A 22726-nucleotide genomic window follows, 5' to 3' on the forward strand; every position below is an offset into this window, starting at 1 on the left:
CCGGAGAGGGGTGAGGCGCAGAGGCCTCAGGGAAATGTAGTCCGGACGTTTCGCTTCTTCCGCCGTGAGCTAGGGCCGCGAGAGCTGGGGCTGTGGGGTCCGGTCTGGACCCCGAAAGGAGGCCATCTCCCGGGCGTCCGGGAGGTGCGATTCTCGCTCCACACTGTTCCTATCGTTCTTGTCTGGGCCATCGGCCCGCATGAACTACCACTCCCAGTGTGCAGGGGCCTTTGGATCCTGAGAACCCTGGAGACACTGGGTAATAGGAGTTCGCGACTTCAGGGGGTGTGGGCTGGGCAAGGAGCGGCGGCCAAGGGTTAGTCTCAGTTCGAGGTACCACACAGCCGCCTTTCCGTACAGCGTGGAAGAAAAATGCCGCAGAAGCCGCGGCCCTGCGGCCCTTTTGCTCAACGAGAGGAGGCGGGTGACCGAGAGCAGGGCGGAGCACGAGTTCCTCTCCAGCCCCGGGCCCCCAGACTCAGACACCGCACGCCTTCGCTTGCTGTGGCAGGGACAGTAACTTGGGTTTTCACAGCCTTTACCCACACAGGGCTTGCTGCTAAGTCTGCCTGGACACCCAGCCCTCGCGGCCCGCTACCGCCGGGGGAGAACAGGGAGGCCCGGGAGACGGAGAAGGTGGCCGCCGCGCTGAAGAGCAGGCCCAGGGCCACCAGGGGCCGCTACAGGACGGGGCCAGGCTGCGGCTCTGCACCCCCTACCCCCGGCTACAGACTAAAGTCTGGGCTCGGCTTTTCTTGTCCTGAGGAAGGCACAGGAAACGCTTTATTTTGGTCATGAAATCAACAGTCCCCACACAGTTGACCTGCACTTGTGCAAACTTCACGGCCCTGACCCCACACGGGATCGCTGGCCTAGGCTTCTCCGGCCCGCGGTCATCTGGGAAAGAGCTTTCAGCGCTCTTCCTGCGGCGCTTCATAGAGGCGAATTTGCTAGGCAACCGAAGCCGCGGCGCCGGTTCAGAAGCCTAGTCAGCCCGCCTGCTCCTCTTTCATCATTTAATTCTTTCATTCTTTGGCTGAAGCCAGAGAAACTACCGACATCTCGTCAGGTGGCGGTGGAAGGGGGCCTACAGGGGAGAGGTCGAGGCCCGGGATGGCCTCGAGGAGGACGAGTAGAGGAAGGTGGAGCGAATGGTCCATCCGGGCGGGAGCTGGCTAGGTGAGTGGCCGCGCATGTGCGCCTGCATGGAGGCCAGGCTGGGGCACCCTACGCTGCACAGAGGGCAGCGGTAGGGTGCGGCCCCGTGTGTCCTCAGGTGCTTGGTCATAGCAGAGAAGTCTCGGGAGCGCTGGGGACAGAGGCTACAGGAGAAGGGCTTCTCTCCTAGGGAGGGTAGAGGGTAAGGCTGGTGAAATAAAGAAGGGGGCGAAGGCTGGCCTAGGGGTAGATTGGCACGACTGGGCAAAGGAGTTGTGCGAGAACCTGGCACACAGAGAGGGACTTAGGGGCGGGCAGACCAGTGCTTGGAGAGAAGCAGACAATTTACACATGCCAGGCGCCCATACCTGTGTGGACTCGATAGTGTGTTTCCATCTGATGTTTGAGTGAAAACCTCTTTCCACAGACAGAACACGAATAGGGCTTTGGCCTAGACCGAGCAGGAGGAGCCAGGGGAGGATGTTGGCGGGATGGGTGGCCTGCTGTGCCCCCATGACCCACACAGGTTGCAAGTGCACCTGTGGGGACAGAGAAGGCGAAGGAGGGCAGGGCTGGGAATCCCAGAGCCGGATCACTGGAACACCCAGGCAAGACATCATGCTACAGTGGGGCTGAGGCAAGAGCGCCCTCACCATACTCACCTGTGTGCCTCTGATCAGACTCTTCCGTCTCAGGGCTGAGTTGGGTGGGGCCCTGGGGGAGGGAACCTGGAGGAAGCATAGTCAAGTAGGGGTCCTGCTCAGACTGGACTCCTGTGGTTCCTGCCCCAGCAGAGACCATGGTACAGGGTTCATGCGGGACAGTGAGGGGCTTACCTGGGGTAGGGCTGGAGGAGGCCAACTGGTTCTGGCTCCAGAGCCCTTTGTGGCAGTTCAGGGACAGTGGGATCCTGGGAGTGGGGTGGGAAAGAGTTACAGCCTTGGCAAAACCTGGGATCCTGACCAATCCCTTGCAGGAGGGGGAGGTGTAATGAGTTCTCCAGGGCTGGGCTTTGGCTTCCCCTGTGGTGGGAGCTTCTGGTTCTATCTCCACCTCAGGAAATGTAAAGATAAGAGATGTGGTACCGTTCCACCCATCACCACTGCCTCTCCTGAGCCATTCCCTCCCAGCCAGGCTTCCATTAGGCCCTTCACTCACCTCTGGTTCTGAGGCCAGACCTCTTGCCAGGCTGCAGTGATGGGGGTGCTATGGGAGAAGGGGGTGCCATATCTGGGCGGCAACAGCAGAATGCTCCACAGAGCAGGCTGGCCCTCCCCCAACCAAGGGGCCTCAACCCACCAGGGCCTAGGGGTGATGCTGGTTTGGAGGGAACCTGGTGGGGGAAGGGAGCCAGGGTACTCCCCCAGACTTCCTTCAGAGCCCCCTGGACTCTCCCTCACCCACATGATCACTTCTTGCTTCCCATCTACTCCCCTGTGGCCAACAGGGAATTGGTTGAGTTTCTCCTCTGATCTTATCTGTTCCTTCTGGTCCTCCTGCATTGCCTCTGCCATCTCAGGGCTCTCTCTTGGTGTCCTGTGCTCATGCGCCATCTCATGTTCTCTCCTACCAGCTCTAACAAACTTCTCCGGTCCCTGTTCTCCAAGGCCCCTCACTCCTCTCTCAGAATCCCTTGTGTGTTTCTCTTGCTCCTCCTGAAGTTCCTTCAACTCTGGATTCAGTTCCACCCTAGCCCTGTCCTTTCGAGCCCTCCTGCATGCCTCTTCCAGGGACTGCACCCCCAAGGCCCTGGCTGCCTCCTCAAGGGGCTCCAGTTCCCCAGGTTGCAGCTCTACGTTCTCCCCGTAAACAAAGTACAGAAGCTGTGCGAAAGTGGAAGGGCTGATTCCTTTCGCCAGAGACCAGCGACCCCTGCGGCCCAGCTGCTGACTCACACCTGCCAGCACTAGGCTGTGAGCAGGGAACTCCTGGCTCTCCACGGTGATCAGGGTGTCACATAGTGCTGGCCGGAGCCTGGCTGCTAGCCGTACCAGTCGATCAGAGCCATAGGGGCTAGGCAGTCTCGTTGGGGACACGGGCATTATGCCTTGCCTAGGTACCAATCTCAGAGGTTCTGAGAGAAAGGCCACAGTGTGAGGTCCACGGTGGAAAGAAGAGGGAGGAACAGCATATTTTCAAGCCTGTGGAGGGGAGGGGAGAAAGAGTGAGTTGTTGGTTCTTGATCAGAGCTCAGTCCTGAATGGAGCAAGTAACCTAAGAGAAGACCTCAGGTTATCTAGAACCATAATAGAGGCCAGGGGCAGGGGTAGGATGGCAAGAGAATGGAAATTAGACCAAATTCAGGACTTAAAGAGCAGGGACCTGGCAGTTAACAATTATATCAAGTAGTGGGTTTAAGACTAGTATAGGTGGATGCTGCCAATTGGAAATGTGACTTAAAGGATAGCAGACATATGCTTTTGCTTCTCCAAGCCCCTTTGCAGGGAAAGACTTCTGAGTAGGCCAGGATCTCATTTCAGACAAGAGAACATCGCCAGACCCAGTCAGCCCTGGCAGTTAGGGATGGAGGAAGACACAGCTTCATGGGAGAGTTTAGAGAGCTAGCATAGCCTCCACACAAGCCCATCACGTGGAGCTGAGGGACCTGAGAAGCAGAAAGGTCAGCAAGATGGGTCATAGCTGCAGGAGGGCAGGCTTAAAGGCATTAATCAAACATCTCCTTGAGGCTGAAGCTTCTAGAACACATCCTTAGAGAAGGAACGTGAAGGGACCAAAGACTTTCATCCAGTGAGTTAAGAGAGCAAGTACTGAAGCCACAGGAGAGAAGGCTTTGGACCCAAGGATGGAGAGAAGTTTTGGAGAAGACTGACCCTCAAGGAAGCGAGAGTAAGGGAAATGAGAACTGTAAAGGGAGAGGCTATTTCCTTTCAAGGTTAAGATAAAGAGATAGTTTAATTTTGTTTTTCATAAGCCAAAAGTGAACAATAGAAAGAACCCAACAAGGCAGATTATCACACATCAAAACCACCACATTGGCTTTTAAGAAGAGAACTGGGAACCCAGATACAAAGAGACAGACCCAAGTATCTCAGTTCCCAGCAGGCATATTCCTAGGTGTGGGCTCACCGTGGGTAAGGACCCTTGTTGGAGGGAGGATTACTACTTGGGCACCGCAGGAAGAGGGCTACAGCTTGGCAGGAACTAGACAGAAAGAGGGGTATAATGAGAGGGAAGACTCAGCTGGGAAGAAGAAAAACCACTCACCAGTTGTAGCTTCCTCCTGGACACCGCATGTTCTGAGCTGCTGTTTGGGCTCCTGCCCCCAACCCCCAGCTAGCCCCGCCCCTGACCTCACAGTCTTCCATTGGGTGTCCCAAGTATCAGTCTGCCAATGTCCCCCAACGGGGTGTGGTTTTATACCTCTGGCTCTGCTTCATCCTTCTAGGAGAGACTACCCCCTCTACTTCCAGAAACCACACATCCTGCCTCCTAGCCTCCTGTCTCCTTATTTCATTTGTGAATTTCTAGAGCCAAAGAAGTGCACCTGAGGCAACAAGAACTTTGAACTAATCGGACCTGCATTTGAGTCTCATCTCTGCCATTTACTAGTTGAGTCACTTTGGGCAGGTCATCTTTCTGAGCCTCAGTTACCTCATCCATGAAATAGGGATAACCTCTGCTTGTCTCATTTGGAGGTATAGTTGAAAATGAAACAATAAATATGGAAGTAGGTTTTCAGTACATAGTATCATTCAAATATTATTAGTTCTGTTTCGTAGAAGTGTCAGTAGAGCTCTAGCAGCTGGAAGCTGTTTCTACTATCAGAAATAAAAATGACTGAAACATCTGAATTCCAAGGACAGAGTAAAAGAGGGCCAAAAGCATGTCTGACTTGGTACTAGGAAGCCTTGACTGCTATGTGGGAATGACCACTGTCATCTGGGCCACCAGTGGGGACTGGGTATGTGAGTGACTCAGATCCTCCCATCAGCTCTGAAGGGGGCAACCCCAGGAAGGGCCTGCGGTGGTCTTCGAAAAGAAAAACTCCTTTTCTTGGGGTGATGACAAATGACATTTCTCTGAAATCAGGACTCCGGGGTTTCTTTCACTTCCTGCCCAAAGGGTCAAGGTCCTCGGAGATTTCCCCTCTTTTCACACTTTAGCACTTTAACCAGGGGAAAGGATGAGGTCTGACAAACTCAAATTTCTTTTTCTGTTTCTTATTCCATTATCCCTCATCCTGTGGCAAATTTTCATTAATTCAACAAGTGATAAATCACTTATGATATGTGCCTGGCATATCATATATGCCCAATAAGTAACAAAGATAAACAAGTCAGGCATTGGTAGGCTGCTCTGGCGACAGGACATAGTCTGGTTCCCCCTAGGCTTCTCGTTTAGATCGTGGTCCCCTCCTAGACTCAAACATTATGTCTCTAAACCCATGTTTTTTTCTTTGGCTCCAGAACCCCCAAATGTTCAGCCTTCTAGTCTCTCTCTCTTCAGACACAGCATGCCTTCCCTTTACCTTTCATTCTAGCTTGGGTGCAGGCAGATGTTACCCCTTCCTAGATCAGACAGGGTGTGCCAATGGGTGGGGCTGGTGGAGGGGCAATGGTAGGGTGGGGAGAGGGGAAGATGAGTCAGAGTGAAAGGGAAAATGCAAATGGGCAAATTGTATTAATTTGCTACTCTGAAATGTTTTCCATCTCAGCATTCTAACTCCTCACATCACCACACCCAGGGACTCATTAGACACTCATATAAAAGTCACTTGGCCTGGACACATAAAAGCACCAATCTCTGATATGTATACAGAGGGAAACATCCTCCAACACAATAATACACAATCCCTGAAGATATGGAATATGTGGGGAAAGCCACAAGGGAGACACCCCCAAGCGTAGGAGGAAAGGTACAGGGGTCTGGAATATGACATCATCATCTAGTGGAGTGTAGTCCCCCTTACCACCCAGCCCTATATCATGTTTCTGTGACTCAGCGCCCCCACAGGTGTGATTTGCCCATTGATGATCAAGAGAGTTGGAGACTGTGCTCAAAGGGCAGCATCCTCTGTAAGCCAAATGTAGTTGACAGGAAGTGTCAATGGGCTTTTAGGAAATCTAAAAGGGAGCAGAAGGAGCAAGGGGACTCCCCATTCAGTGAACAAAAGCCCCCAGGAATGGGAAACCCCATCTTGCCTCCCACTTGGTGTTTACCCCACCTAAGGATATCCCTTTAGAGATCGCCTCTTTAGAGGTATCTCTAGGGCCCTCTACACCTCAGCCTTTAGGTTGATGACTCTCTAGGCCCTTCTCTCTCCCTACATTCTTGACTGCACAGCCCAAGTCACCTTCTTACACTGAGTGAGCACTGACAGCCGACACAAATAGCACTTTGATTTGTAAGGACAGGGGCATCGCTGTTTCTATTCTTGAAAGGTCTGCCCTCGCCAGTCTCAGAAACCTTGTCCACCTTCCACTTCCCAGGCTGACTCAGTACAGGCAGAGCCAGAAAACCACAGGTTATGAGGATGCAAGCCAGCATCTTGGGAGAGGGTAGAGTGCATAGGAGAAATTAGATAGGACATCATTGGAAGAGAAATATGTGGGAAAAGGAGGTATGACTTTTGCCTCTCAGTCCTTTATAATACTAAATAAATTTGAAATCTGGTAATTTTTATTCTTACTGATAAGCTTGACCAAGAGCCCCTTCAGACACAACCCAGCTTGATATAAAAATATCAACACAGCAATATAAGTATGGATTCTCTTCAAATATAATTAAAATTAAACCATCAGAATAGGCCAATTAGAGGAATGGTTATTTGTTTTATGAAAAATATTCTCCCTTTATCTCACTTATTTTAACTATTGAGTATCTCCAAAGTCAAGTTAAGCAAGATTCAATTTAGAAAAATTCTATGAACTTTTCACTCTTCCCAGGAACACATCTCTTTATGCAAATTAAGGTGGTTAACCCCCAGACACACACTCTCACACACATAGCATTTTCTAAAGAATAAGACCTGTTATCCAAATCATACATACACTTTCAAATGTTCACTCTTTCTGGTTAAGTATAATACATCCAACACATACCAGAGAAGAGACATCACAGAGTGAATTCATTTCTTTCTTCATTTAAATCTATGTTCTACATAACCCAAAACCAGATACAGTGACATGAGCTGAATCTAGGTCATAGAGACCCCATCATAACACATCTTTTGTGCATTAAGTGAAAAAATAACGACTAGAAGTCAAAAAACTTAGGTTCCACTACATCCTCACAGTGAAGGGCCTTTTTCTTCAGCCCTAATATGGGGCTAACTCTTCCAAGGCCCTCAACTTCCTCACAGGGGCTGTTTTCAAGACCAGTACTGAATATCAGTACTGCCTTAAACCCAGGGAGAGGGCCTGACGCTGCCATACTCTGGCTGTGTCCCTCCCCGTGGGCTGAGGAGTACAAGGTCATCATCTAGCAAGTACCCACCTGGAACCTGCGTGGCCCAATTGTAGACCATGCTCTGGGAACTCAGAACTCTGGACCTCCCAGCCCAAATGGCCCACTTCCAGGATCTACATGGTCCTCAACCCCAGATCTATATTCATGACAGTGGGCTGTGGGACTCATGTAACAGCCTAGGCCCTGACTGTGTGTGAGGGGCATGGAAACAGGTTGGACATGCCAGTTAATATGTGAGATACTTTGAAGTGTGCACCAACACCAGGTGTGGGAAGAAAAAGGTGAATCTCCATTTCTAGTCATGCCCAGGCCCCATAAATAATATGGGAGCCTGCTTTATTCCAATACTTCTTAACGTTTTAGGGGGTCACCATTCCTTTGAAAATGTAAGCCATGGAATTAACTCCTTACATCGGAAAATTGTAGACTTTTATGACATTTTGCATGTGAATGACGGGATTCACAGACTGCTCTGAAGCCCATCATTGAACAGGTCAAATACTCCCAGATTGTCCTTTGACTGCTTTTGCCCTGTACTCCCCAAATCCAACATGCATGAAATCTTATGATTTCCAAGGGTTCACAGACCTTTGAAATCCACTTGTAGACCACCGTTTTGCATTCCCCACCCTTGGTTTAAGAACTCCAAGTATACATGAAAGCACTCTGAAAGCTTTAGTAACACGTAGAGTGGGAAGGGCTGAGTGAATATAGATATCAACACCCTGCCCCATAAGTATAAAAAGATCTTTGGTAAAGACAACATGGGTGGTTTCCTAAACAGCAGGATATCTCACACATCTCTTCCTGTGCTCAGGTATGACATCCATCTTACCATGCACCTACCCCCTGCTTATAGCCTGATATCTTCTGAGAGTGACCAGAAAGGGTTTGGGAAAGAGGTGAGTACAGGAACTGAAAGGCCCCAGACACGACCCAATCCTGGTTCTGTCTAGAGCCACCACAAGGCAATAATATTTCATGGAGGGCAAACAACTTGGCTGGGGTTTGGAGACTCCTCACTCCCTAGAATCTTCAGATCACAAGACTAACCTGGCCACATGGTACAACCTGGACCCAATACTGGAAAATCTGCCAAGAGCACCTCAACTCAGAGTCCAAAGACCCCTAAAAGCCTTGCAGCCACATGTTCCCAGCACAGCCTGGATGCAATGACCCTTGACAACTTCTCATTGGGTTTTTGACCTCATCAGTGCTCACTCTCAGCCCAGGCTGCATTCAAAGTTGCCAGAAACCTCTCAAATGCCCACTAGTTTCATCTCTTGGCCAGTAATTCCCAATAACCTCTGAAGAATCACAAGTCTCTCCTTCCAGTTGCCAGATCCAGACTTAGTCCAGAGGCCCGAGACAACCTCTCACAGTTCAGAGACCATACCTCATTGCCAATGACCCCACGCAGGGCTCCAAGGGCTTCCAACTGCCCTACAACACACTTCCAACTCAGGCTGGCTTAGGGACCACGTGCCAACTCATAGGACATGCTGGCCTGGCCTCTGCCCAGCCTGGGCCCAAAGTTGTTCAGGAGGCCCCATTTCCAGCCTTTCCAGGGCAGAGAGAGTTCCCAAGGGGCTAAAGCTCTCAGCCCTCATTTCCCAACCTTCACAGCCACGAGTCAAGCCCCGCCATGCCCCAGCTTTGCTTGGGCCAGGCCCAAGCCTGAAGAAGAGTAAGTAAAACCACGGCACTCACCAACTCAGCCCGTGTTCCTCTCCCCACTCAGCCTCACATACACTAAGGGCGGCACAAGCCCAAGTGGCGGTTAGAAAATGGGGAGCGGCGCTAGGCCAGGAACGCGATGCCCAGGCGCGTGCACAGCTCGCTTTTCGCGCCTGGATCCCAAGGCAGACACCGATTGGCTGCGGCGCTGGCGGCACAGTCTTTCCTGGCTCCTGCCTGGTGAGCGTGCTCAACAGACTGAGAGGCACCTAGGACAGCTCCACTGCCTCGCGCCCACCGCTGATTGGTTGAGGAACTCGCGCCTGCCCTTGTGCTGTGGAGGGGCAGGGCCTTGAGTCTGATTGGTCTGTGGACTGATGCTGGAGGCCTCTAACTGAGACCTCATACTCCAGCCTAACCCCAATGCTGATTGGCTAAGGAGTTTGCCTTCTCTCACCCTTTCTATGATGAGACTGAGACCCGAACCTCCTCCACCTGAATAGCCTTGGAGGCTCCCCCCACAAGAGCTCAGGGATACCACCGCTTTCTTGCCTTTGAGTAGCTCTCGTTGCAAACCTTTTCACCTTTCTCTCAACCCCTTAGATATCTGTGGAGATGTGCGTGATTGGCTGAAAGGCCCTCAAGAGCCACCAGGTTTCAGGTGCCTCAGGGCAGCTCGCCTTTCTCACCTCCTGCCCTGCCCCACCACTGATTGGTTGCAGAACGCACCCTGCCTTACCCGGAAGTATTCGGGGACAGGAAAGACGCAAGAGGGGGCAGTGCCTTGACCCAGGAATGGTCTAGATATTCGCGCTTCAAGTGCTCATTGACACCTCGACTGTCAGTTGAGCCAGGATCAACTGAGTACTTCGTGCACCAGACCCCCACTACGCTGTATAGAAAATGGCCTATTGCGCTGCCCCGCCATTAGTTGGCCTGGGCTTAGATCCCGGCCAGCAGGCTTTCTGCCTAGGCAGGGATTTGGGCTGACACACTGCGAGCTCGCACCGCGCGAATCTGCGAGGGCCACCTGCCTCTCCTCCCACCAGCCCGGCTGCGGTTGCACCGCTGATTGGCTGGCCCCACTCTTCTCAGCAGCTTAGCTTTGGGTTCGCGCTTGGACGTATCCAATGAGGAACAAGGGCGCTTTAAGAAGGCGGGCATTGCGTAACCGCTTCCACTTCTGATTGGTCCCGAGGCTTGCGTCTTCGCTTTTAATTGATCAGAGGGCCGGGAGGCGGGAGCCCAACCCAACGGTTTCAGGCGGTTAGGGTTCTGTCCCTGCGCTTCTGTTCAGCTCCCGGGCTCTGCGGAGTGTTGTCTGTCTCCTCCTTCCTTGCGACTCGCTGAGGAGCTGTAGGTTGGGAGGCGAGGGTGGGGGTTGGCCCAGGAAAACCCTCTTGGAGAGGTCATGACGCAGAGGAGCCTGGGACGAATAGATGGAGCTGAAACGGGAGGGAGACTGCCTACGGCGAGTGTCCGGTCCGCGGGAGCAAACCCCTCAAAAAGTAGGGGAAAGACAGGCGCTGTAGCTGTAGTAACAGCAGCTTCCGCTTACTGAGCCCTTTCCGTGTACCATGCACGCTTTGTGCGTCATCTTAGTGACTTTTGCTAAGTAGCCCTGTGAGGGAGCTGATGACTATGCTGGGTTATCCTCTGCGGTCGGCGGCAGTCACTCGTCTCAGGTCCCGCAGTGAGTACGGGCATTGCTGGGACTCCGACCTTTTTCTGGTGAGTCCAGCATTCAAGGTACCCTACAGTTAAGTAGTGTTGATCTTGTAGATGTGGGATGGTGTCTGAGCTGGTCACGTTGGCCCTGGTTCACCTCATCTACAAATGAGGGGGTTTTTTGGGTTTTTGATTTTTGTTTTGGACTTAAATCTGATCCTGAAGGCTCCAGCACTTAGTGCATATTTGCAGTTCCTCAGTTTGGCAAATGCATTTGCATTCTAGAAAAGAATATTTTAAAAATCACCCTCATGATGGGTATCTTTGCCACTTACACAGAACCAGGCCAGTTTTAAGTGCTTTGCATGCATCATTTGATTGAATTCTCATAACAAGCTCTATCCGATACTTACTGTTTTTATTCTCACTTCACAGATAAGCAAATTGAAACTGAAAGAAGATAATTGATTTCCCTAAGATCTCACCAAGAGCAGAATTTGAACTAGGCCTGTTGCAGTCTGACTCCAGAATCTAAGCTCCTAACCATTGGGTACACTGTCTCCCATCCTAACAGCTACAGTGTCTGCAGAGTCTGCACACATGGTCCTAGGGAATCCTCAGCTGCCCTAGGAAGAGGAATAATGACAAAACCCATTAGAACAGACAACCAAGGTGCATGGAGCTGAAGACACTCAGCTCACATAGCTAGTCCTTGGCAGAACAAGGAATAGAATAACCTTCTAATTCAAACCCACATTCTTAATTACTCCTCACACTGCTCCTTTCCTATTTAACAGATGAAGAAAATGAGACTCTAGGAGAAATCAAAGCTGGAATTCAGACCCAGGTCTATCAGACCCAAGAGATTATCCCCTGAACTAGACTGCTGCTAGGAAGCACTTGTCTAGTAGATCCTGGGTTGGATCAGGTGAGGGGTCCTCTCACCCAGCCAGCCTTGTCTGTAAACAATGAATTCATCTGGTCCCAACGTTGGCCCTAAAGGTGGTTGGGAGTGTATTTCACAGCCTCAGGACCATTGGAGGCTTCTCATTGAGAAGCCCTAGTCATAATTGCTGCCATTTATGGAACACTTTTTATGGGCGAGGCAAGGTGGAAAGCATTCTGCATCATCTATGCATCATCTCACTGAATCTCTGTAATAATTCTAGGACATAGGTATTGTTATTGTCCCCATTTTACACGTGAGGAAACTGAGACCCAGGGAGGGATGGAATATTCCCTTGTGTACAGAACTAGTAAATGGTGGAACCTGGATGGGAACCCAGAGAGCCTTACTCTAGAGCCCTGAAATCCAGCTACCCAGCATGTGCAGGCATGAGAAGATGGAGTAAGGGACCCTAAGCTCTGGCAAGGTGGAGTAGGAAGGGTTGTTGGCTTCATTCTGGGGGTTGGATTAGGAGAATCAAATGTCTGAGAAGACTAGAGAAATAACTATAGCTTACTGAGCAACTACCCTGTGCCAGACCCTATGTTAACTAAGTTTTAATATAGCAGTTTTAATCAAGTAGCAGAGAGCCTTGTAGTTAAGAAGCTGGACACTGGATCCAAATTGCCTGGATTCGTATCCTGGCCCTGCTATTTACTAGTTGTGAGACCTTTGGCAAATTACTTAATCTCTCTTGGCCTCAATTTTCTCATCTGTAAAATGGGGGTAATGATAGTAAATACCTGTCAGGACTGTTGAGAGGGTTAAATAAACTAATAGAACAGTAGAACCCAGATGGGAACCCAGAAAGCATTTCTCTTCCCTAAGCCCTAAAACTGAGTTGCTTCCTCAAAGTCACCATCACCTGCCTTGACTCTCATGTAGGCACTGAAAATTAGGCCAGATATTTGCCATGGGACAAGTGTGCTCCCAAAAGAGGTAGCAAGTGCAAAGGCCCTGAGACAGAAGTGAGGAACATGTTTGAGAAACAGCAAGAAGTCTGGCTGGAGCCAAGCAGATGACTAAGGTTCAGGAACTCAGTTCAACTGCACAGGTGTTCATAACAGACATAAAAATGATCCTATAACTTTTCAGAGCATAAAGGACTTTCTCCAAGCTTTGATCTCTGGATAAACTCAAGGCCATGATTACTTTTGAGACTCATAAAACTTAGAACTCAGGGCTTCTTGCTCTGCATTCAGGGCTCATGTGTAAGGGTCGGGAGACTTGCATTCACTCAAATATTTATTAAACTTTGTCAGCATATGCCATCTGTGCTGAGCCCTGGAGAAGACTAGTCCCTTTGAAATATTTAAATTCAAAGATTTAACCTTCTAGAAAGAAATTATATCCTTCCAGAACCAAGTGTAAAGTATAGCAACTGAAACCCAGAAGGGACACTTAACACGTTGCGGACGGATCACGAGAATCTTCAGGAAGGATTTAAACCCCGCCGTACGCGATGTGTTAAGGCGGGCGAGGAAGGGAAAAGGGTAAGGGAAGACTTTCTCTATTTTTGGAGTACTTACTATGTGCTACACATGTTCCTTGGTACAGAGTATATAATGGCAAGCAAGAAGAGACCATTAGTCCACTGTGACTGACAGAACAAAACACTGCTGACGGGGTGATTTTAACAACAGAAATTAATTTCTCACAGTTCTGGAGGCTGGAAGTCCAAGATCAAAGTGCTGGTGGGGTCGATTTCTCCTGAGGCCCCTCTCCTTGGCTTGCAGATGGCTGCCTTCTCACTGTGTCCTCCCATGGCCTTCCTCTGTGCATGCACACTCCTGGTGTCTTTTGTTCTTTTTATAAAATGCTATATACTGAGTGTTTGTTCCTGCCTCCAAAAACATCCATATGTTGAGATCCTCACCCCCCAATGTGATGGTATTAGGAAATAGGACGGTTGGGTGGTGATTAGGTCACAAGGGTGGAGCCCTTATGAATGGGATTAGTGCCCTTAGAAAAGAAGCCCCAGACAACTCCCTTACCCCTTATACCATGTGATGTTACAGTGAGAAGACAGCCGTCTATAAACCAGAAAGCAGGCCCTCACCAGATCCCATAGCTGCTAGAGCCTTGATCTTGGATTTCTCAGCCTCCAGCACTGTGTGCAATAAGTTTCTGTTGTTTATACGACACCCAGTCTATGGTGGTCTATTATGGCAGGCCAAACAGACTAAGACATGAGGACACCAGTCTTCCTGGATTAGGACCCTACCCTTGTGACTTCATTCAACTTTAATTTCTTCCTTAATGGCCCTGTCTCCAAATACAGTCACATTGAGGGTTAGAACATCAATATATTAACCGGGGGGGGGGGCACAATTCAGTCCATAACAGTGCAAATCTACCATTGAGGGGCTCAGTCTGTTGGGGAGACGCATATTATTTACTTCAGAGGGAGAGAGCAGAGCAGAATGATTAAGATGTCAGATCTGACAGGGTTTAGGTCATACCTGTACCACTTACCAACTGTGTGACTCTGAGCAACTTTCTTTAACTTTCTGTGCCTTGAGAGAATCAAATGAGCCATCACCCACGAAGTTTTTAGAAAAGCCCCAGCACAGTGATCATTAAATACTGGCTATTGTTATTAATTGCAAGTAAAATTAAAACTGCACTAAGTGCTATGAAGAAAAACCACAATATAGATACTTTAAGAAAGTAAAACAGGACTCTGACCTAGCTCAAGGACGATTTCCTGGAAGAAGTGATGCTTGCACTTCAGCTCTGAAGGATTAATACTCCTTAACCAGACTAGGGATTGGAGAGTCTTCCGGGCAGTAGAAAAGCAGGTCCTAGAGCTGTAGGGCAGGAGGAAGCATGGCCTGGAATTTCAATGTCGATGGAGCAGACAGAGCAAAACAAGGGGAAGCAGGGCAGAGTGAGGCTGCTGGTGGTTGGCAGGACCTGGCCTAGGAGGCCATGCTCAGGAGTGCTGGCATTCCCCTATGAGCCATGCAAAGTCACAGAAAGAAGTGTTTATTTATTTTTTTTACAGAGAACAGTTTAACGAACCTCTATGTACCTATCATCTAGTTGCTTCAGTTCTCAACATTCTGCCTTATTTCATCAATACTCCATTTAAAAAAATTGTTTTTCTCCATGAACACATTCTACTTAATGAGAGCTATTAGGGCAAAAATCTCTTAAGAAGGGGAAACATAATAAAGATACTTTATTATTAGGCTATGATACGATCAATAGATACAATGTTTGGACTTGCACTTTGATCTGTTGTATATTAACTTTGTATCCTGCAATCTTGCTATAATTGCTTATTAGTTCCAGGAGTTCTTTTTATTGATTCTTTTGGATTTTCTACGTGGACAATTATGTCATCTATAAAAAAGAGTTTTATTCCTTCCTTCTCCATCTGTATACCTTTAATTTCCTTTTCTTCCCTTATTGCATTATCTAGGACTTCCAGAATGGTGTTGAAAAGAAGTGGTGAGATGGGTCATCCTTGGCAATTTGATCTTAGGTGTTCTTTTGGTATAGCAAGAAGAACTTGAACACTAGGGACTTTCCTTTAATTATGTGTCCAACAGTACTGAAGTAGAACTCCAAAAACAGAATTTTCTTAACCTTTTACCTTTCCTATTTTTTTTATTTCCATTCCAGTGCCCATGGCAACTGAGAAGACATCTAAGAGGCATCTAAGCAATTCTTCATGTCTTTAATGTCTCCTACTTGGTTTTTGAAACATGAATTCACTTAAAGCATTGTCCCCTTAATCTTCTGTGATTTTTTTTTTTTTTTTAAGATTTTATTGGGGAAGGGGAACAGGACTTTATTGGGGAACAGTACTTCCAGTGTACTTCCAGGCCTTTTTTCCAAGTCAAGTTGTTGTCCTTTCAATCTTAGTTGTGGAGGGTGCCGTTCAGCTTCAAGTTGTCCTTTCAGTCTTAGTTGTGGAGAGCGCAGCTCAGCTCCAGGTCCAGTTGCCATTGCTAGTTGCAGGGGGCGCAGCCCACCATCCGTTGCGGGAGTTGAACTGGCAACCTTGTGGTTGAGAGCCCGCGCTCCAAGCAACTGAGCCATCTGGGAGCTCAGCGGCAGCTCAGCTCAAGGTGCCATGTTCAATCTTAGTTGCAAGGGGCGCAGCCCACCATCCCTTGCGGGACTCGAGGAATTGAACTGGCAACCTTGTGGTTGAGAGCCCACTGGCCCATGTGGGAATCGAACCGGCAGCCTTTGGAGTTAGGAGCATGGAGCTCTAACCGCCTGAGCCACTGGGCCGGCCCCCTTCTGTGATTCTTGACATTTGGAAAAAGGCACCTCTTCTTAGGACAGCTCTTTGGTGACTGGAGGAATGGCCCAAAGTCCAGGCTGTTGTTAGCACCAATTGCTTCCCATCTGGCTTTGTCCTGGGAACTGCAGGCCACTTGAGGAGATTACAACTATGGAACACTCTCAAATAGGAGCATTTAACTACTTCTGCTGGGGACTGCTGGCATCTTTTTACCATCCTGGATCCCCTGTGGTAGATGATTTGTTAAAATGGCCTCCATAATTCTCCCTTTTGCACACCTCATACACTGAACCTGGCCCTAGCCATTGACTTGTTTTGACCAATGGGACAATAGCAAATGTGACAAAAGCAGAGACTTAAAAATTGCTTGTACACTTTGGGACTTGTCCTCTCTTACTGCTCTTGGGAACCCTGCAAACACCAGCATGTGAATAAACTTGGGTTGGCCTGCTGTAGACACATGGCCCAATCAGAGCCAACACCCCAGCCACCTACACTAACTGCCAGCCAGCCATACATGTGAAGGAGCACCCTAGGTCAACTGGCCCCCAGCCACCCCACTGCAGCAGCGTGAGTGAGCCCAGGTGAGAGTAACAGAACTGCCCAGCTCAGCTGAGCCCAAATGGTTCCACAGAATAAGGAGATAAAAAATATTTTAAGCCATTGTTTTCGTGTTAACAAAAGCTAGCTGAGATACCCTGGGCCAGAGGAGTTTCTAGGCAATAAATATCACTTGCCTTGACTTTGGGTATAGATCTTGAAAGTTGAAAAATTCCTTCAGTTTCCAGACTTCTTTCCTCAATTTTCCGAATGAATTTTTATGAGGTGGACTTTAATACCAGGGATCTTCTTTTGATCATTTTCCCTAGCAGGACTCGAAATGGCTCTTCGAAAAGACCATTTTCTCTGTTTTGCATCTTTCTATTGCCTTTTGCAGAACACCTGAAAAAAACAGTTCAGTGAGAAATCATGGAGTCTATTTCATGTTTTCAATAGACCTCTTACTTGGGTGAAGTGTCCCTAGCTGGGGCCAGCCCGCTGGCTGAGGTGGTTGGAGCCCCGTGCTCCTAATGCCGTCGCCGGTTAGATTCCCTTATGGGCCAGTGAGGGGCGCCCTCTACAGCTAAGATTGCGAAAAACGGTTCTCCCTGGAGCTGGCCTGCGGTGGGCTGCCGCAGACTACTGTGAGCAGTCGGCAGCCGGCGCTAGCTGCCGTGAGCAGCTGTGAGCTGCCCACCGAGGACCGGCGACCGACTACCTCAGCCCGGGAGCGCAAGGCTCATAATACAGCATGGGCCAGGGAGCTGTGTCCTACACAACTAGAGTGAGAAACAACGGCTTGAACAGGAGTGTGTGTGTGTGTGTGTGTGTGTGTGGAGGCAGAAGAAAGGGGGAGAGAAATTTCACCTCTCCCCGCCAAAAAAGTGTCTCTAGCTGGACTCAAGAGGGTGCTGGAGGTGGCAGGCTGTGATGTGAAGAGTAACAGCCACCTGTTGGTCACAGCGCAGGAGGAACAAGAACAAAGCACTGGAATTTGGAGAAAAGCCCCTGACTCCTGCAAAGTCCTTCCAACGCCCTCTACTGACAAGGCCTAACCTTGTGCCAGCTGATAAATGTTGGGTGTCGGAATTAAGGGGCAATAAAATAAATTGATAACTGGCACAGGTGAGCAATGGGGGAGCGTTGGGGGCCCCTGATATTAATAAAAATGACAATGATGATAATGGCCAACATTAAATTCTCAGTGCTTTCTGTGTCATTTATCATCAGGAGGAAGGTGGAAGTGGAGAAGGACTAGTCCTTTCTGCCTCTAGGGTCTGTTCACCTGTATAATACTATGACTGATTTAATTTGATGTACAGAGCAGTGTGTCCTTAAGGTTAAAAATATTTGACGGCACTTGTTCTTGTGTTTTGAATCGTTCATTTTTGAAGAACTCAAATGCTTTACAAAGTGCAGAATAGGTGATGGTGATCCAACTTGTTTGCTAAATGAATATTTGTTTCAATCTGTACAGTTTCAGTGTTTACTTATACGATGAGTGTACATGCTTTCAAATCATTGATTTAAAATGCTTTATGTTTTTTGGCTCTAAGTTGCTGTTTTTAATAAATGTGAAATTTGTTTTTTAAATGAAGATTTTTGCTTCCCCCCTCACCTCCTAAAGATCCACCCTGCTCTGAGCAACCAACTCCTCCCTGCTCCCAGGTGGGGCCGTTTGTTGGAGCTGACTCCATCCCTGCTCCTAGGCAGGCACGTGTCCCAGGAGCCGTCAATCGGAGCTCTCCGCAGCGCCCCCACATGGTGATAAGGCTGCACAGCATCCAACTTGGACAATGGAAACGATCCAGAGGGGCTGCATGCTGCTGCTGGAAACTCATACATCCAGTCAGGATGAGGATGTGGTGCTGAAACTCCCTGCTTCCCTTCCCCACTAGTTTTAAAAATTCTCTTATTTTTACATTTTAGTTTTTCCTTAGCACTTTTCTCCTCCTCCAGAAGGTAAGCTTTGTAAAGGTAGAGAGTGAGGTCTTGATTTTTTTCCCTGCTGAATGCCCAGAACCTAGAACAATGCTTGATGCTCATGATAGGCAAGCAATAAATATTACGATGCATGAGTTGATGACATTCACTGAAAAGGTGGTCACACTTTTATCACGCAGGACAGGGACAGATGCAACCTGTCTCAACAAAGCTTCTTGGGCCCCCTTGGGCATGAATATCAGTGACATTGTCTGCATAAGATAGGTTTTCACTGGATCTGGAAAGTTCAGTTCTTATAATACTACAGACAGTGAATACCCAGGACTTACACCACAGTTCTGGAAGACTTAATCTAACACTGTAAGCATTTCCATTTAAGGGAGGTTAACTCACACTGGTCTCCTGGTTCTCACCCAGAGCTCAGGATTAGCAAGGCCACAGTGCGGAGCCAGCAAGGTCAGTGACCAGATTTCTGACTGTTACTGCCTCCAGGTTCCCGCCCGTGTGGGAAGCCCGTTCCCTGCTGTCTGCTCTGTCTCTGACCCAGAACACTTTCAGCTCAGTGGTTCCGAGGGGACCACAGTCAAAATATCCATTTCCTTACAACTTGTTAAACCATTTTGGTTAACATGGTTAAAAACATTTTTGATAAATGAGTGGCCAGTTGGTAACCGAACATTTTGTGAGTTGGTTTCTAGTGAATTGCCATTTCCTTACTTTCACTCCATTCCTCAACACTGTGTAATTTCTAACTGCAGTTCAAAATGAAGACATTCTGAAATAATGCCATCAGATAAAAATTTTCAAATAATGACATTGCATACTCTGAAAAAAACCATGATGCAAGTGTGAGTGTAAATTATTTTTAAAATATTCACCAAATGTCAAACTGGATAATCATTCCTGAATTAAGAAAAATTAGTCATAGAACAATTTATAAGAAAAGATGTATCCTGTACATACACAAACTTCTTTTTTTTCCTCCTCTTTAAAGTTCTACAGATAAAGAAACATACAGTTTTTTTAAAATAATCTTTTTATCTTGGAAAAAATTTAAGTTTACAGAAAAGTTACAAAGATAATACAGAATATTCTTGTATACGCTTCTTCCAATTTCCCCTACCATTAGCATATTACATAGCCAGGGTATGTTTCTAAAAACCAAGAAATTAACATTGGTACAATACCATTAACTGAACTCCAAACTTTATTCAGATTGCACTAGTTGTTCCACTACTGCATTTTTTATTCTCTTCCAGGATCCAAACTAGAATTGCATTTAGCATATATTCAATTTAGTGCTTTGCATTTTACTTAATGAATATCTCTATCTTGGAGATGGCTTCATATCAGCAAATATCAATGTGGTGCCCTTTAAACTTAGCTGCACAGTAGTCCATGGTGTCAAAAAATGAATTCTATAACTAGTTCCCTTCCGATGTGATTTAGGCTCTTTCTCAGTTATCACTTTTCAGTTACCCTTGTGCACAGGTCTTTGAACACATTTGGGAGTGTATATGCAGGATAGATTCCCAGAGGAGGAACCGGTTGAGTCAAAGGGATGTAAATTTTATGTTTTAGTGGATAAGCCAACTTGCCATTGTGGAAGTAGTGTAAGCCACTGTGGATGTAGTCAGAGGTATATTCCTGCTTGATTACTATATAACGTTATAGTTTATTCTTTCTATTCTGTGATCTCAGATGGTGAAAGAAAGATGGGCTCAGTGAAGAAGGAGAGAAAGGTAAGCCTGGGGAGGTAGTAAGGAGACAGGCCACAAGGGTCCTTCAGGGCCTGGCTGAGGAGCTGGATTTTGTGCTGAGGGCACTGGGGAGCCATGGAGGTTTCCAGGCTGTATTGAGCCATGGACAGATGTGGTGACGTAGAGCTGCGGTAGGAATAACCATTGAATGACTGCCTGTCTCTTGGGTAGTCCTGGGAGCCTCATCTGCCCCTCATCTTTTTGCTCCCCTCTCACCTACAGGAGTGGACCTCTGAGTGGAGGGACCAGGCCAGACAAACTTGTCTTGCCAGCTGAGGCCCGCCTTGGCCAGGCCAAACTGCTGCCAGTCCGGCTGAGCTGCACTGTACAGGTATGTGGCCAGATGGAGCCAGAGAGGGCAATGTGACAGAGGTGGAGGCTTGCCTAATTGCTGCCCAGAGGCCAGCTTGACCCCAGTTTGAGCCCAAGACCCCAGCATCTGGCAAGGCCTGATCTGTCTTAACTGCTCAATTAAAGCTTGAAAATATTTAGCGGAATTACTCTTTTCTCAATGCACATCTCATGTCTTGCAGTGACATTTTTATTAAGACTTAGTTCTTGACTTTTGTTGAAGGATGAAAGTAATAATCGTCTTAGAGTATTTGGAAAATACCAAAATGCCCAAAGAATGAAATAAAAATTCCCTGCAAGTGTCTTCTCTTCCTTAATAACAATGTTAACTTTTGGAAGACTTTGTTTAACAATTTTAATGCAAATGTGCACCTATTTATATTTTTATCAGAAAAGCAATCATACTTGGCATACTATTTTATAATCTTTCTATCACATAACAATTTTGCAAGAATTTTCTCATAGTATTAAATATGATTTTTAAGGAAATCAGTGTGGTTTTTAAAGACAAAACTGACTTTATGCATATCAGTCTCCATTAATTCTACAAATATTCTTTAAAGATCCTCAGGCAAAAAAAACATCATATTAACTCTAACATATGCTAAGCCCATGGATTAAACATCTCTCAGCAAAAGCACCAAGCATTTTCAAGTGTGACTTTATAAGTGCAAATATCTGAGTCACTTCAGAGAATCAGCTTCTGTACGAGGATGGTGGAGCCCCAAACATTTGAAATTGGGATTCACCAGATATAGTTGCATACTCAGCAGGTAGTGCATTTCTGCATTTCATTCTGATTACACTGGGTCGAGAAGATTCCTGATTCATAATAAAAAGGTTTACCAGTTCCTGAGCTCTTAGAATGTGTTGGGCCATATGCTACGAAGTAGGGACTGTTGGAACCCCCATTTCACAGAGGGGCACACTGAGGCTCAGAGTATGGTGGGGCTGGTGATAATCCAGTGCTGCCTCTTTGCCTGTCTCAGAGAATCAGAGTCATAGATGAGATCGTTGTGAACTTGCCCATGAGGACATACAAGAATTTGAAAGATTAGGCTGAAATTCCCCCTTTCCTTGACATATTTACAAGGTGGCCAAATATGTGTCCAGGGATGGAGAAGTTTCATTCCAGGGCCTGCAGAAAAGCCAATTAGGCCGCTTAACCTGGAGGGACTCTTCTGTGTTAAAATATGACATCACATTTAAGTGGTGTCTTAAAATTCTGGCTTGGAAAGTAAAGCTGTATATCGCTTAGTATTTTAGAAATCCCTTTACTACTCTTTGTTCTTGAAAAGTAATAAATGAGATTTACAAAAGTTTTTTTAAGCATTATAGAGATACATATGATGTGAAAATTCCTCTTCCTCTCAGCCCTCCATTCCACTCCCCTTCTCAAAGGAGTCCTTCGTGGGAAACATGTATACATAATTTTTATAAAAATGAAATCACTTATGCATACTATTCTGTTCCTTGCCTTGTTTACTTAACAACAGAGCATGATGACCTCTGATACATCTATACTCTGTAGTACATTGCAATATTTAAAAGAAAGAGGTGAATTCTTATATACTGACAAGGAAAGATGACCATAATACATAGTTAAGTGAAGAAAGCAAGTGGCAAAGAAATATTTAAAGCATAATTCTACTAAACATCTGTACGTGCTGATATAAGTATATGTAGATATGTAGACATAAACTTTTGAAAAGTCAAAAAGGAAATTTATTATGTGTTAATAGCATTATCTAGGGAGTTGGACCAGATTTTTTTTGGGAGGTGCGTGTTTACTATAAAGTGGAACATGGGACACTTCCATTTCTAAATTTTTTAAAACTTTTAAGTGGAAGGGTTACAAATTATTTTTGCTTTTTGGAAAGTATTTTCTCGATTCTTTTAAACATTATTTTATGACCCATTTAAACGTTATTTTAAAAACCTTGACCCATTTCTTTAAAAAGATCAATCCTGTATATGTATCTATAGGAATAA

At 47.1% G+C, this 22726-nt stretch overlaps 1 protein-coding gene and 1 long non-coding RNA gene across 5 annotated transcripts; one reads left to right on the forward strand and one right to left on the reverse strand.

The window, feature by feature from the left end:
* Positions 1 to 745: 745 nt before the first annotated feature.
* ZBTB32 (zinc finger and BTB domain containing 32) lies at positions 746 to 9816 on the reverse strand. Of its 4 annotated transcripts, none has more exons than XM_074315795.1 (6): positions 9298 to 9816; positions 2317 to 3299; positions 1995 to 2068; positions 1821 to 1886; positions 1527 to 1697; positions 746 to 1344 (listed from the first exon to the last, which is right to left on the reverse strand). In XM_074315795.1, the coding sequence occupies exons 2-6, from the start codon at positions 3198 to 3200 to the stop codon at positions 1088 to 1090; spliced, it is 1452 nt and encodes a 483-aa protein (XP_074171896.1). In that variant the 5' UTR covers positions 3201 to 3299; positions 9298 to 9816; the 3' UTR covers positions 746 to 1087. The 4 variants fall into 4 exon arrangements, with proteins under 4 accessions (XP_074171896.1, XP_019566244.2, XP_074171897.1 ...); XM_019710685.2 differs by lacking the exon at positions 9298 to 9816 and adding an exon at positions 4384 to 9291; XM_074315796.1 differs by lacking the exon at positions 9298 to 9816 and having other exon boundaries at positions 2317 to 2364; positions 3150 to 3298.
* A 626-nt stretch (positions 9817 to 10442) lies between these two features.
* On the forward strand, positions 10443 to 18272 carry LOC141567643 (uncharacterized). The gene is made up of 2 exons (XR_012490491.1): positions 10443 to 10995; positions 11368 to 18272. It is a non-coding gene; the product is annotated as an uncharacterized LOC141567643 (long non-coding RNA).
* Positions 18273 to 22726: the final 4454 nt, after the last annotated feature.

Source organism: Rhinolophus sinicus, linkage group LG11, assembly GCF_036562045.2.
Source record: "Rhinolophus sinicus isolate RSC01 linkage group LG11, ASM3656204v1, whole genome shotgun sequence".
Taxonomy (NCBI): domain Eukaryota; kingdom Metazoa; phylum Chordata; class Mammalia; order Chiroptera; family Rhinolophidae; genus Rhinolophus; species Rhinolophus sinicus.

Bases quoted from the DNA above. Each gene is read 5' to 3' on its own strand.
- ZBTB32 (XM_074315795.1), bottom strand. From the start codon at position 3,200: ATGCCCGTGTCCCCAACGAGACTGCCTAGCCCCTATGGCTCTGATCGA. The intron at 1,887-1,994 runs GTAAGCCCCTCA...TGCTTCCTCCAG, and splicing joins CTCCTCCAGCCCTACCCCAG to GTTCCCTCCCCCAGGGCCCC. The intron at 1,698-1,820 runs GTGAGTATGGTG...CTGTCCCCACAG, and splicing joins GTCTGATCAGAGGCACACAG to GTGCACTTGCAACCTGTGTG.